Source organism: Schistocerca cancellata, chromosome 10 (genome assembly GCF_023864275.1).
Source record: "Schistocerca cancellata isolate TAMUIC-IGC-003103 chromosome 10, iqSchCanc2.1, whole genome shotgun sequence".
Lineage (NCBI taxonomy): Eukaryota > Metazoa > Arthropoda > Insecta > Orthoptera > Acrididae > Schistocerca > Schistocerca cancellata.
Genome location: NC_064635.1, coordinates 145,992,422 through 146,008,416, shown reverse-complemented (window position 1 = coordinate 146,008,416; position 15,995 = coordinate 145,992,422). Strand labels below are relative to the sequence as shown.

The 15,995-nt window shown below is 46.7% G+C and overlaps 1 protein-coding gene across 4 annotated transcripts in view; it reads left to right on the top strand.

The window, feature by feature from the left end:
* Positions 1 to 15,995, top strand: part of LOC126106401 (uncharacterized) — a 294,375-nt gene that overhangs the window by 170,327 nt on the left and 108,053 nt on the right. For all 4 annotated transcript variants that reach the window (XM_049912671.1, XM_049912669.1, XM_049912672.1 and 1 more), the window contains exon 6: positions 5,250 to 5,413. In XM_049912671.1, coding sequence (XP_049768628.1) covers positions 5,250 to 5,413 — 164 coding nt within the window. The remainder of the gene's footprint in view (positions 1 to 5,249; positions 5,414 to 15,995) is intronic.

Below are 15,995 nucleotides of genomic sequence, written 5' to 3'. Positions count from 1 at the left end.
GTTGCGATGATGACAGACGTGTGGGTTCAACGACTCACCGCGCTTTTGTCCACTGTCAGCTCTCCCTAGATATTCTGCAAGTGCCTATGGATATCTGCGATGGGCTCGCTTTCCACCAAAAGGAACTCAATGACAGCTCTCTGCTTCGAATGCTCCCTCCGTTACAGAAGCCTTTTTGAAGGCTAGATATAGTGCTGCCACCTATCGGAAGTTCATGAAACTATGGGCGCTGAAGTGACGTCCCAGAAGAAAGTTCAAGCGAAATTGGCCGAGAACGTAAGGGTTATGTATTGAACGCCCCTCCTTGCTCTCTGACCTCAACACCAGTGAGTACCACATGGCTCTTATCTCCTGACTTCTGGAGACTCGTTGCATCTTTTCTCATGTCATCGGTTTTACCATTCGTTTCAAGATGTCGTGTATCTGATCAAATTGCTTGTTAGTAATTCCATCGCTGCAAAAGCAAGAAGGGAAATTCGAGTTTCACGTCCGACGGGCGATGATATATCGTGATGCAGCGAAGAGAAATATAGGACCGCTTCTGGTAGTGTTTTTGTGCAACTGAAGCCACCTCACATCGGACGAGATTATGTGTATTTTTTCCTACTGCTTGGATGAAATGACGTTATCCTTCGCATAAGCAATCCTTTCGTTACCTGCACTTTTGCGACGTGATTCCACGTGACAGTTAAAGACCCGCCAGCAGGGGGCACCATAGCTGGGGCTGTGTTCCTGCTTAGCAAGAGAGCGTGGGGATGCACAATGCCTCTCTTGTATTGTCTGCCACTGGAGTATTTAAGCCGTCTCCGTAAAGCTCTCGCACTGACTAAAAAGTTCCTGTGACGAAACGCGCAAGTCGGACCTCGTAAGTTTCTCAAAATGTCTGTCCATGTTGGTTTTTCTACATCTACATAAACATGATTACTCTGCAATTCACATTTAAGTGCTTGGCAGAGAGTTCATCGAACCACAATCATACTATCTCTCTACCATTCCACACCCGAACAGCGCGCGGGAATAACGAACACCTAAACCTTTCTGTTGGAGCTCTGATTTCTCTTATTTTATTTTGATGATCATTCCTACATATGTAGGTTGGGCTCAACAAAATATTTTCGCATTCGGAAGAGAAAGTTGGTGACTGAAATTTCGTAAATAGATCTCGCCGCGACGAAAAACATCTTTGCTTTAATGACTTCCATCCCAACTCGCGCATCATATCTGCCAAACTCTCTCTCCTATTACGTGATGATACAAAACGAGCTGCCCTTTTTTGCACACTTTCGATATCCTCTGTCAATCCCACCTGGTAAGGATCCCACACCGCGCAGCAATATTCTAACAGAGGACGAACGAGTGTAGTGTAAGCTGTCTCTTTAGTGGACTTGTTGCATCTTCTAAGTGTCCTGCCAATGAAACGCAACCTTTGGCTCGCCTTCCCCACAATATTGTCTATGTGGTCTTTCCAACTGAAGTTGTTCGTAATTTTAACACCCAGGTACTTAGTTGAATTGACAGCGTTGAGAATTGTACTATCTATCGAGTAATCGGATTTCTTTTGGAACTCATGTGTATCACTTCACACTTTTCGTTATTTAGCGTCAACTGCCACCTGCCACACCATACAGCAATCTTTTCTAAATCGCTTTGCAACTGATTCTGGTCTTCGGATGACCTTACTAGACGGTAAATTACAGCATCATCTGCGAACAACCTAAGAGAACTGCTCAGATTGTCACCCAGGCCATTTATATAGATCAGGAACAGCAGAGGTCCCAGGACGCTTCCCTGGGGAACACCTGGTAACACTACAGTTTTACTCGATGATTTGCCGTCTATTACTACGAACTGCGACCTGCCTGACAGGAAATCACGAATCCAGTCGCACAACTGAGACGATACCCCATAGGCCCGCAGCTTGATTAGAAGTCGCTAGTGAGGAACGGTGTCAAAAGCTTTCCGGAAATCTAAAAATACGGAATCAGCTTGAGATCCCCTGTCGATAGCGGCCATTACTTCGTGCGAATAAAAAACTAGCTGCGTTGCACAAGAACGATGTTTTCTGAAACCATGCTGATTACGTATCAATAGATCATTCCCTTCGAGGTGATTCATAATGTTTGAATACAGTATATGCTCCAAAGCCCTACTGCAAACTGACGTCAATGATATAGGTCTTTAGTTCGATGGATTACTCCTACTATCCTTCTTAAACACTGGTGCGACCTGTGCCATTTTCCAATCTGTAGGTACAGATCTATCGGTTAGCGAGCGGTTGTATATGATTGCTAAGTAGGGAGCTATTGTATCAGCGTAATCTGAAAGGAACCTAATCGGTATACAATCTGGACCTAAAGACTTTTATAGAGAAGATATTCGTTCTTCAAAGAACTCACAATACGTGGTCATAAAATACGTCCCACAGTTTTACAACAGACTTATGTCAGTGATATAGGGCTATAATTATTGCGCCTGTCCTACCACTCTTCTTGAAAATGCGAATACCGACTTCCAGCAACTGATTTGAGTCGGGCGGCTTTTGATCATTTTCTTAATCAGAAATGTGTCCTAGTCATTCGATACAAACGTTGTACTTTTTGCAGTGCCGACGTATTTTCTGGATGTTTAGAGTATTGCACCATCTTAGAAGTGGAAAATAATTAATTTACGCCTCTGTTGGGTTTTTAACAGTGGAATCATCTGTTGGTGAAAGAGCTACTCATGTTACTAACAAACGGGCAAATCACGTTTTCTACAGTGCAGTCACGTGTTGCCAACAGTAATAACCCCAAAGAAATTCGTGGTACAAAGATCGAACTAACCATGTTTTCTACAGTGCAGCCATCTGCTGGTGACAGTGGAACTTTAGGTCTGAATCAGGACTTGCTTTTATTTCACATTTTATAGGTGTGTGGGATAGTATTTAAAGCAAACCTCTTTTTCAACAAATACTAATTCCTATTTCGTTATTTACATTTTTTAAGCAAATGTTGCTTTCCCTAGAACTTGTTTTATGTGGTCATTCCACTTTAGGTCAATGCAGATGGTTACTGCCAGACATTTTACAGTAGTTACTATTTCTAGTGATTTGTCGCAAATGATGTAACCCAACAGCAACGTATTTCTGTGGTGTCACCGCCAGACACCACACTTGCTAGGTGGTAGCCTTTAAATCGGCCGCGGTCCGTTAGTATACGTCGGACCCGAGTGTCGCTACTATCAGTGATTGCAGACCGAGCGCCGCCACACGGCAGGTCTAGTCTAGAGAGACTCCCTAGCACTCGCCCCAGTTGTACAGCCGACTTTGCTAGCGATGGTTCCCGGTTACATACGCTCTCATTTGCAGAGACGACAGTTTAGCATAGCCTTCAGCTACGTCATTTGCTACGACCTAGCAAGGCGCCATTTTCAGTTACTATTGATATTAACATTGTGAATCATGTACCTTCAAGAGCGAGGTTCCTCATTAATGGATTAAAGTATCAAACTAATTACCCTTTCTGAATTCTAATTCCTTGTCATGTTCCAGACCTCACGTCAATATAGCTCTTCCCTCCTCACGCCAGCCTGCGTGAGCTAAAGCGAGTGCATTTCGGCCTCCATTCATAACACTGTGTTGGCTCTTCTGCCAACACAACAATTTCTTCATGTATTCATGTGCGGTTACGCCCACTTGCATTCGGCATAAACTGACAGTGCCTGCACGTGTCACCGATCCTCTACAGTCTTCTGGTGCTGCTATCTTTTTGCACAGAACTGCATCAGCCGCAAATGGTTATAAAGGCTAAGGGTGGGCCAACACCATATCGAATTCCGGCATAAGCGATGGAAGGCGCCACGAACTTGTAAGTCGTTTTCAGCCAGATGTCCGGATACTTTTGATCCATATTGTAGATAGCGCTGTAGACAGTAAGGAATTTGACACCGGAAGTGAAAAAATAAATACGAGTTTTCCGAGTATCCAACGAGATTTGCGACTGTTGGGACTGGTTATTAGCGGTGGGGCTACACGCATACTTCTAGGTCTTCCACAGCATAGACGTGCGTGGCTCGACGGGCGCTATCAAAGGTTCACTTCGGAGATGGTATGGCGCGCCGTTGTCTTCAGCGATTAAAATAGACTCCGCCTGCACACAGGTGATGGTAGTTTGGGTATACGGCGTAGAACTGTTGAGCGCTGTCTCGTAGAGTCCATACGTCCAACACGCACTGGCTCCACCTCAGGCCTTATGGCCCGGGATGCGATAATCTACAACTCTCTTTCACTTTTGATGTTTCTGGATGGGACGCTAACCAGCGCTCAGTATGTGAAAATTGATGTTAGATCCATTCGTTTATCATTCGTGCAATAGGAAGGTGGTGTGCTGTTCCAACAGGATAATGCTCATCCACACTGTCTGTGAAACTCAATGTGCTCTACAAGATGTGCAGTAACTTCCCCGGCCAGTGTAATCTCCGGACTTGTCTCCAGTCGAATACGTGTTGGATATGATGCGACGAGAAGTGACCTGTGAGACTCGTCTACCAACAACTCTTCCAGAACTATGTGAAGTGATCGAGCATGTGAGGAATAACATATCCCAGGGGATAATCTGGATGCCAGAGTCAGGGCCTGTATTGCCGCCCGTGGAGGCTATGCCACATGTAATATGGGTGTTTCAGCATGGATCGATACCTGATACCTCACAACAACTTGCTGTCCTTTTGGATGTCAGATAAAGTGTTTCCACATTATGAAACGACTGCACAGTTTCCACAATCCCCTGAGACCGTTTATCTACCTTCCACTGCTAGTGATACACAGGTGTAAGCTGGCGCCAGCATTCCATGCAGCAAAGAGATTGCGATGAGATCGATTGAGGCCAAAGACAGACTCGCAAGAAACGCGCCGCCAACGCCCTCTCGGCCGCCAATATTTAGATCGCCGCCGCGGACTGCAGCGCCCAGTCGGTTCCAGTTTGTCACACACCCACCCAGTCAGTTCCAGTCAGTCATCCAGGGAATCAACAACTGGAGTCATCACTCGCAGCCCAGTGGGAGTAGCAGTCACAGTTAGCTCAGTCTGTAAATGTAATCATTTCATGTACTCCATAACCACTCTTGTAACAATGAATCTTGAGTGAATTGGAAACCTCTCAAAGGCTGTACAAATTTTTGTTGTGACAGCATATTTGTGACACGGAGTAGCGAGTGTTGCTGCAGTAAGGCCTGGCAGCCAGCTTTCTGGACAATCCGTGGTGACCTTGCAGATGGCGTGTGCGGTCCCGACGACGCCATCCCAGTGGTGCTGCCCATGTTCCACATCTACGGGCTGTCCGTGGTGATGCTCCAAAAGTTCTCACTGGGCGCCAAACTCGTCACGCTGCCGAAATTCGAGCCGCAGCTCTACCTGGACGTTCTGGCCAAGCACAAGGTGAGCCCAACTGTTCTACTGCTGCGCTTTATAATGTTGGTAAGCTAACTCCCAGGTTCGGTGCTGCCTCTGTTGTAGGGTACACTTTAGCAACAAGATTTGCTGGGCCTGAGAATACTACAACACTCAGCTCATGAAATAGTGATTATACACAATAAGCCAAAACGTTATGAACCACTGCCCACTGCAATGTTGGACGCCTCCTCGTGGCGTTGCGGGCTCCTGTCGCTGTGAGAAAAGTATGTAAACCCAGCAGAGACGGATGGTGGACTACCCTTTGGATGATATACGCTGCAAATGGAGAAATCGACTGAGATAAGCAACTTCGCCACACGGCCGATTATTGTTCTGCAGAGCTTGTAAACGAGTATCTCGAAAACGGCGAAGCTGGTCGAATGTTCACGTGCTATAGTTCAATTCTTTTACCTTGGCGGTTCGCGCATGCCCGCCCAGACGCGGGAGATTGCTGTGTTGCCAGTTGTACGCGCCAAGAGAAGCAGCGCCATAGTACACTCCTGGAAATTGAAATAAGAACACCGTGAATTCATTGTCCCAGGAAGGGGAAACTTTATTGACACATTCCTGGGGTCAGATACATCACATGATAACACTGACAGAAACACAGGCACATAGACACAGGCAACAGAGTATGCACAATGTCGGCACTAGTACAGTGTATATCCACCTTTCGCAGCAATGCAGGCTGCTATTCTCCCATGGAGACGATCGTAGAGATGCTGGATGTAGTCCTGTGGAACGGCTTGCCATGCCATTTCCACCTGGCGCCTCAGTTGGACCAGCGTTCGTGCTGGACGTGCAGACCGCGTGAGACGACGCTTCATCCAGTCCCAAACATGCTCAATGGGGGACAGATCCGGAGATCTTGCTGGCCAGGGTAGTTGACTTACACCTTCTAGAGCACGTTGGGTGGCACGGGATACATGCGGACGTGCATTGTCCTGTTGGAACAGCAAGTTCCCTTGCCGGTCTAGGAATGGTAGAACGATGGGTTCGATGACGGTTTGGATGTACCGTGCACTATTCAGTGTCCCCTCGACGATCATCAGTGGTGTACGGCCAGTGTAGGAGATCGCTCCCCACACCATGATGCCGGGTGTTGGCCCTGTGTGCCTCGGTCGTATGCAGTCCTGATTGTGGCGCTCACCTGCACGGCGCCAAACATGCATACGACCATCATTGGCACCAAGGCAGAAGCGACTCTCATCGCTGAAGACGACACGTCTCCATTCGTCCCTCCATTCACGCCTGTCGCGACACCACTGGAGGCGGGCTGCACGATGTTGGGGCGTGAGCGGAAGACGGCCTAACGGTGTGCGGGACCGTAGCCCAGCTTGATGGAGACGGTTGCGAATGGTCCTCGCCGATACCCCAGGAGCAACAGTGTCCCTAATTTGCTGGGAAGTGGCGGTGCGGTCCCCTACGGCACTGCGTAGGATCCTACGGTCTTGGCGTGCATCCGTGCGTCGCTGCGGTCCGGTCCCAGGTCGACGGGCACGTGCACCTTCCGCCGACCACTGGCGACAACATCGATGTACTGTGGAGACCTCACGCCCCACGTGTTGAGCAATTCGGCGGTACGTCCACCCGGCCTCCCGCATGCCCACTATACGCCCTCGCTCAAAGTCCGTCAACTGCACATACGGTTCACGTCCACGCTGCCGCGGCATGCTACCAGTGTTAAAGACTGCGATGGAGCTCCGTATGCCACGGCAAACTGGCTGACACTGACGGCGGCGGTGCACAAATGCTGCGCAGCTAGCGCCATTCGACGGCCAACACCGCGGTTCCTGGTGTGTCCGCTGTGCCGTGCGTGTGATCATTGCTTGTACAGCCCTCTCGCAGTGTCCGGAGCAAGTATGGTGGGTCTGACACACCGGTGTCAATGTGTTCTTTTTTCCATTTCCAGGAGTGTATATTGCGCAAACTTAGTTTAGGGCGGAACGCGCAGTTTACGAAGTACAGCCACCACGGCCGCATTAACCCTTTCGCTGCTACAGAGACGTGCTCCCCGCATTCCGCAGTGTGCGCGATTTTGTCATCATTGACTGCTCGCCTTTGCAGTCACATGGTGTTTCGACTGCTTTGACACACTTTATCGTTCGATGTCACAAAAACTATTTGGCCCAAAAATTTTATTTTTACATATCATCTTGACTGATACCTTCCCCCCATAAATGACTTAATTTTGTTTCGATGTTCAACGCAGTTATTGTGCAGCATTAGCTGTAGTAAACCATTGCACGAAATTTTGAAGAGTTTTCAGAGGTAAAAGTCCATAGTGTGTACTTTCCATATGGTCGATTTTAGTTTCCACTAGAAATTTTAAAAAAAATTACATTCAAACGAATAAAATTCATGAAGTAAGACACTTCGATATTGTTTTTAAATAAAGAAAATATTAAGCACCGAACAAGGTTTGAACTCAGATCCTTTCCTTTAGCAGCCATACACTTTTTTTTAAAAATCTCATTTTGTTCGTTTTGTTCGTTCTATCTGTTCAGGGCGGACGTCGCAAGACACCGGTTTCTGTTCGTCGTCGATTCATTCACTCAGTTTTTTTTTGTTACAGAGGGCAGCTAACCCTCTTTTTTTTCTTTTTTAATTCTCGTTTTGTTCGATTTTGTTCGTTGCATCTGCTCGGGGCGGACGTCGTAGGACATCCGTTTAAGTTTGTTGTTGATCGATTAACTCAGTTTTTTTTATTACAGAGGGAGCTAACCCTCTGACCGAACACGCTGAGCTTCCGTGCCGGCTAGACTTTGACCATTACACTAACTTAGCTCGTCATTCAATACATCTCCCGGAGGATTTTAAAATATCACGCAAAATACCGACAAACACTATTGGTATAACTATGAATTACTCACGTTTCGTCGAAGTACAATAGGAAATAAACAATTACCGCTGTACTTTATTGCGAAAAAGCGGTTAGTGAGAATGATACAAACACCTTTCCTTGCTATCGCCTGAATTTGGCGGTTTATTGCTTGTTTGGTTTAGTTAATTAATAGAATATGAAGCAATTGGTATAAAGAATGCTTTTTTCAAACTTTCTATAAAAGAAATGATGCTGTCAAGACATTGCTTTTGTTCAATTATTTTATTTATGACTGAACGTTTCTAAAACTGAAGACACTCGTTCGTGCTCTGCACTGCAGTCGAGGGCTGGCAACGTCGTTCTCTGCTCATTGGCTGACTGTGTTTTGTGACGACAGATGCGCAGAACGAACCTAAACTCGGCCGCCGTCATAAAAGACGCGCACTTTGATGTAGTGAGTGTGGTGTCACCGCCAGACACCACACTTGCTAGGTGGTAGCTTTTAAATCGGCCGCGGTCCGCTAGTATACGACGGATCCGCGTGTCGCCACTAATTGCAGACCGAGCGCCGCCGCACGGCAGGTCTAGAGAGACGTACTAGCACTCGCCCCAGTTGTACAGCAGACGTTGCTAGCCATGGTTCACTGAGAATTACGCTCTCATTTGCCGAGACGATAGTTAGCATAGCCTTCAGCTACATTTGCTACGACCTAGCAAGGCGCCATTACCAGTATAGATATTGAGATTCTATTAATGTATCATCAAGAGCGATGTTCTACAAATGTGGATTAAAGTTAAGTATTCCAGAAGCTACGTACTTTTCTTTATAGCATTCATTACGTATCCTGTTTCAGACCTCACGCCAGCCTGCGTGAGTTTAAGCGCGTGCCTTTCGGCTTCCTCATATTGCGTCTAGGCTGTCTTGTCTAGACACAACAGTGAGCATCTACAGAAAGGGGTAGAAAGACGGTGAAACTGCAACTAGGCGCTAAGTGGTTAGACGTCCACGACTCTTCACAGAACATAGTGTTTGGAGGCTTGTCTGCCTTTTAAAATAGGATAGATGGCGATCTGTGGCACCTCTGGCGAAAGAGCACAGTGCCGTTGGACGCACAAGTGTCTCGAAGTACAGCATGCAGCGTACATTGTTGAACAAGGGGCTTGACAGCAGACCACCTCTGCGTGTTCACACGTTGTCTCGACAACATCGTCAGTTACGATTGCAGTTGGTTCGGGATCATCGAGACTGGACCGTGTATCACTGAAAACATGTCGTCTCGTCGGATGAATCACGTTTTTGCTGCACCAGGTCGATGGCCGTTTCCGCAGATCCAATCATCCAGGTGAATGGGTGCTCGAAACGTGCAGCGTGCCACGGACGCAGGCCAGCGGGTTCAATATTATGCTACTAAAGACATTCTCCTGCGCTTGCGTGGGACCTGTAGTTCTAATCGAAGACAATCTGGCAGCTGCGAACCACTGCATTCATTCATGTTTCGTGTGCACCATGACGATGATTTCATTTTTCAGCAGTACAGTTGTCTGTGTCTAGAAGCCAGGATCGTGCTACAGTGGTTCTAGGAGCATGGTAGTGAAATCACGGTAATGTATTCGCCATAAAATTCATCTGATCTGAATCCGACAGTTCCCATCTGGGTCGCTATCGAGAGCTGTCACCGCGTACACGAATCAACGGCCAGTCATTTGTGGGAACTACATGACTTGTGCACATAGCTCCACAAATCTGCGAACGATCTGGAAATTGATGATACGCAGAATCGGTAATAAATTACTTTACAATGATAGGCCATTAAGTTATTAAACTGCTAGTCTTAATGTTCGACTCATCATTGTACATCGTCCAGTCACATTAATGTGACCACGGCCTGTGTTCGATGCAATAACCACTCACAGACGATAGGTGGTACAACTTTTTTAGTCGGCGCGTTGTCACTGTCGGCTTGTACCATGGGAAGCAAGGAGAGGATGTTGCTTGATGCCTGGTGTCCTCTTTCTATAACACAAACCGAATGCATGAATTAACAGGGTTCCTTATTCCTAAGAACATCTACATATACATGATTACTCTGCAATTCACATTTAAGTGTCTGGCAGAGGGTTCATCGAACCACAATCACACTATCTCTCTACCATTCCACTCCCGAACAGCGCGCGGGAACATCGAACACCTAAACCTTTCTGTTGGAGCTCTGATTTCTCTTATTTTATTTTGATTATCATTCCTATCTATGTAGGTTGGGCTCAACAAAATATTTTCGCATTCGGAAGAGAAAGTTGGTGACTCAAATTTCGTAAATAGATCTCGCTGGGGCCGGCCGGAGTGGCCGAGCGGTTCTAGGCGCTACAGTCCGGAACCGCGCGACCGCTACGGTCGCAGGTTCGAATCCTGCCTCGGCCATGGATGTGTGTGATGTCCTTAGTTTAGTTAGGTTTAAGTAGTTCTAAGTTCTAGGGGACTGATGACCACAGCAGTTAAGTCCCATAGTGCTCAGAGCCATTTTTTAGATCTCGCGGCGACGAAAAACATCTTTGCTTTACTGACTTCCATCCCAACTCGCGTATCATATCTGCCACACTCTCTCTCCTATTAATACAAAAACGAGCTGCCCTTTTTTGCACCCTTTCGATGTCCTCCGTCAATCCCACCTGGTAAGGATCCCACACCGCGCAGCAATATTCTAACAGAGGACGAACGAGTGTGGTGTAAGCTGTCTCTTTAGTGGACTTGTTGCATCTTCTAAGTGTCCTGCCGATGAAACGCAACCTTTGGCTCGCCTTATCCACAATATTATCTATGTGGTCTTTCGAACTGAAGTTGTTCGTAATTTTTACACCCAGGTACTTAGTTGAATTGACAGCCTTGAGAATTGTACTATTTATCGAGTAATCGAATTCCAAACGGATTTCTTTTGGAACTCATGTGCATCACCTCATACATTTCGTTATTTAGCGTCAACTGCCACCTGCCACACCATACAGCAATCTTTTCTAAATCGCTTTGCAACTGATACTGGTCTTCGGATGACCTTACTAGACTGTAAAATACAGCATCTTCTGCGAACAACCTAAGAGAACTGCTCAGATTGTCACCCAGGTCATTTATATAGATCACGAACAGCAGAGGCCCCGGACGCTTCCCTGGGAAACACCTGATATCACTTCAGTTTTACTCGATGATTTGCCGTCTATTACTACGAACTGCGACCTTGCTGACAAGTAATCACGAATCCAGTCGCACAACTGAGACGATACCCCTTAGGCCCGGAGCTTGATTAGAAGTCGCTTGTGAGGAACGGTGTCAAAAGCTTTCCGGAAATCTAGAAATACGGAATCAACTTGAGATCCCCTTTCGATAGCGGCCATTACCTCGTGCGAATAAAGAGCTAACTGCGTTGCACAAGAACGATGTTTTATGAAACCATGCTGATTACGTATCAATAGATCGTTCGCTTCAAGGTGTTTCATAATGTTTGAATACAGTATATGCTCGAAAACCCTACTGCAAACCGACGTCAATGATATAGGTCTGTAGTTCGATGGATTACTCCTACTACCCTTCTTAAACACTGGTGCGACCTGCGCAATTTTCCAATCTGTAGGTACAGATCTATCGGTGAGCGAGCGGTTGTATATGATTGCTAAGTAGGGAGCTATTGTATCAGCGTTATCTGAAAGGAACCTAATCGGTATACAATCTGGACCTGAAGACTTGCCCGTATCAAGCGATTTGAGTTGCTTCGCAACCCCTAAGGTATCTACTTCTAAGAAACTCATGCTAGCAGCTGTTCGTGTTTCAAATTCTGGAATATTCCATTCGTCTTCCGTTGAGAAGGAATTTCGGAAGTCTGCGTTCAATAACTCCGCTTTAGCAGCACAGTCGTCGGTAACAGTACCATCGGCATTGCGCAGCGAAGGTATCGACTGCGTCTTGCCGCTTGTGTACTTTACATACGACCAGAATTTCTTCGGATTTTCTACCAAATTTCGAGACAATGTTTCGTTGTGGAACCTATTAAAGGCATCTCGCATTGAAGTCCGTGCCAAATTTCGCGCATTTGTAAATTTTAGCCAATCTTCGGAATTTCGCGTTCTTCTGAAATTTGCATACTTTTTCCGTTGCCTCTGCAACAGCGTTCGGACCTGTTTTGTGTACCATGGGGGATCGGTTCCATCTCTTACCAATCTATGAGGTATGAATCTCTCAATTGCTGTTGCAACTATATCTTTGAATTTGAGCCACATTTGCACACTCAGTACGGAAGGAATGGAGATTGTCTCTTAGGAAGGCTTCTAGTGACACTTTATCCGCTTTTTTAAATACAATTATTTTGCGTTTGTTTCTGTTGGATTTGGAAGAAACGGTATCGAGCCTAGCTACAACGACCTTGTGATCACTATATCAGTCAGTCATGATGCTATCTATTATCTCTGGATTGTTTGTGGCTAAGAGGTCAAGTGTGTTTTCGCAACCATTTACAATTCGCGTGGGTTCGTGGACTAACTGCTCGAAATAATTTTCGGAGAAAGCATGTAAGACAATCTCGGAAGATGTTTTCTGCCTAACACCGGTTTTGAACACGTATTTTTGCCAACATATCGAGGGAAGGTTGAAGTCCCCACCAACTATAATCGTATGAGTGGGGTATTGATTTGTTACGAGACTCAAATTTTCTCTGAACTGTTCAGCAACTACAGTTACTTAACTTAGTCCAGGTGTTGTTGTACAAGCTCTTCCGCTAGTCCACGTTAGCCTCATTGCTGGTGAAGTACAAGTCCGCTATGTGCACTGCTCTGGTCGCCAGGTACTGACTGACTCTGAGCCAGAGGCTGAGCTAACTGTGACTGCGACTCCCACTGGGCAGCGACTGATGACTCCACTTGTTGATTCCCTGGATGACTGACTGGGTGGGTGTGCGACAGACTGGAACCGACTGGGCGCTGCAGTCCGTGGCGGCGATCTAAACACTGGCGCCTGAGAGGGAGCTGGCGGCACGTTTCTTGCGAGTCTGTCTTTGGCCTCAATCGATCTCATCGCAATCTCTTTGCTGCATGGTGTGCTGGCGCCAGCTTACACCTGTGTATCACTAGCAGTGGAAGGTAGATAAATGGTCTCAGGGAACTGTGGAAACTGTGCAGTCGTTTTCGTACTGTGGAAACAATTTATCTGACATACAAAAGGACATGGGCACTGTTGTGTTGGCAGAGGAGCCAACACTGTGTTATAGAGGAGGCCGAAGTGCACGCGTTTTAGCTCACGCAGGCTGGTGTGAGGAGGGAAGGACTATACTGACGTGCGGTCTGGAACATGAAAAGGGATTAGAATTTAGAAAGCGGACGTAATTGGTTTCATACTTAACTTTAATTCATTAATGATGAACGTCGCTCTTGACGGTACATGAATCACAATATTATCTGTTCAGAATAGTAACTGAATATGGCGTCTTGCTAGGTAGTAGCAAATGACGTAGCTGAAGGCTGCGCTAAACTGTCGTCTCGGCAAATGAGAACGTATGTAGACAGTGAACCATCGCTAGCAACGTCGGCTGTACAACTAGGGCGAGTGCTAGGGAGTCTCTCTAGACTAGACCTGCCGTGTGGCGGCGCTCGGTCTGCAATCACTGATAGTGGCGACACGCGGGTCCGACGTATACTAACGGAGGCCGGCCGATTTAAAGGCTACCAACTAGCAAGTGTGGTGTCTGGTGGTGACACCACAGGCACTTCCGAAATGGCTAAGTTTATAAACTTCGTTTGCCACTATTGTTAAAGTATGGCAAAATTGAACTACCCAAACTGGCACTGAAGCAACTGTGGTGCGCCACTGGTCATTCATGATCGCTGCAGAGATGTGTATTAGCGAATAGATGTTCAACAGTTGAGAATTGACCAGGAAGATGAACTATGGAACTACCGATAGTGTCACTTCAATGTTCCTTCAGCGATCGTTGCTGCCTAGCAAGCGTCCAGTTCATGCAGCCATAATGACTGCTGTGGCGGAATTTGCAAGCCAATGCCGCAACTGGACGTCGACTGAATGGCGAAAGGTAGCCTTTTGAGATGAATCACGTTTTATGCTCCATCGATAGATGACTGTTGGAGTGTACAGTGTGAAACATGTGAAAGGAAACTCCTGCAACAATTGTGGGAAGGGTCCACGCCGAAAGAGGGAGTATTATGGTCTGAGGAATGGATTTGTGCGATTACCTGGCATTCTAGAACGCACAACGGGTCATCACAAGTAAGCATATGTCCTTGGAGACCATGTCCACCCCTATATGTAGTTTCTTTTTTCTCGTCACAGTGCCATCTACCAGTAGGACAAGGCAACATGTCACACAGCTCGTAGTGTACGTGCGTGGTCCTAAGAGAACAAGGATGAGTTCCATATTACCCCGGCCACCAAACTCCGTGGATTTAAACCCAATCGAGAACCTGTGGGACCTCCTTAGTCAGGCTGCTCGCACCATGGATCCTTGACTGAGAAACCTAGCTCAGCTGGCAACAGCACTGGAGTCGCGGCAGGGCTTCTCACCCCTGCCAGCACTTTCCAGGACCTCTCCTCCCGCTAGTCTCGAATTTCGTTATTCCGGCCTTGGACAACTGGTCATATTAATGTGACTGGTTAACGTATCAGTCGTACTAACTCATCTACGAAGTGATTTGTCAAAGTTCACTTTTTTATAGCGGAATTAGTAATATATAACACTTAACTCTCATCTGGATGACATGTGACGTCAAGTAAAACGCCTGAGAAGTAATCACTCTGAATCAAAGTCCTAATTTGGTGACAGAAAATTTCAGGAAATTCTTCTAAGTCTATTAAATAAATGCTGAACAGTTGGACGAGCGATGACTGTCGAAGACTGAGTACAGGCTGGGGTCTGCTTGCATTTGTGACTAGAAGGCTGGACGATTCTACTTGTCGAGTGATGCAGCCCACATAAATATACTCTAAGGCAAAGAAACGAAGCACCTCGAAAGAATTACCTGAAGGAAACGGAAATCGGTACATATGATGTACATGGACAAACAAATAATTAAAATTTCAGAAAACTTAGATGATTTATTCCAGAGAAAGAGCTTCACAAATTGAGCTAGTGAGTAATATGTTCCTCCATCTCTGGCCGTATGTAAGCGGTTATTCAGCTTGGCATTGATTGATAGAGTTTCTTGATGCTCCTTTTAAAGGATATCGTGGCTAACTCTGTTCATTTGGAGCCTTAGATAGTCCTGCCCATGATGCTGAAAACGCTCTTCATTGGGGAGAGATCAAACGACTTTGCTGGATGCAGTAGGCTTTGGCAAATATGAAGGCGAACAGTAGAAACTCTTGTGTGCGGGCGGCTATTACCTTGCTGAAATATAAACCCATGACGGCCTGCCATGAAGGGCAAGAAGTGGCCCGTAGAATATTGTTGACACGGGTCAACCAAAGGGAGTCCTGCTATGAGGAGGGATGAAACCCCAGCCCATCACTGCTTGTTCTTGGGCTGTATGGCGGGCCCGCCTCTATCCTGGGCGTCTCCAGACCTCTTCCGCCTGGAATCTCATTTACTGGAATCCCGTTTCGAACGCGGAGTCGTGTCTGAGGGCCCAACAGACAGTGGCGGGATACCAACCTGAATGTCGCCCGCGCCCACCATTACAGCCTAAGAAACAGGGTCTGGGATGCCATTTCTTTTCGTAGCAGGTCCCCTTTAGCTGTGGACCGCGGCACGCTTG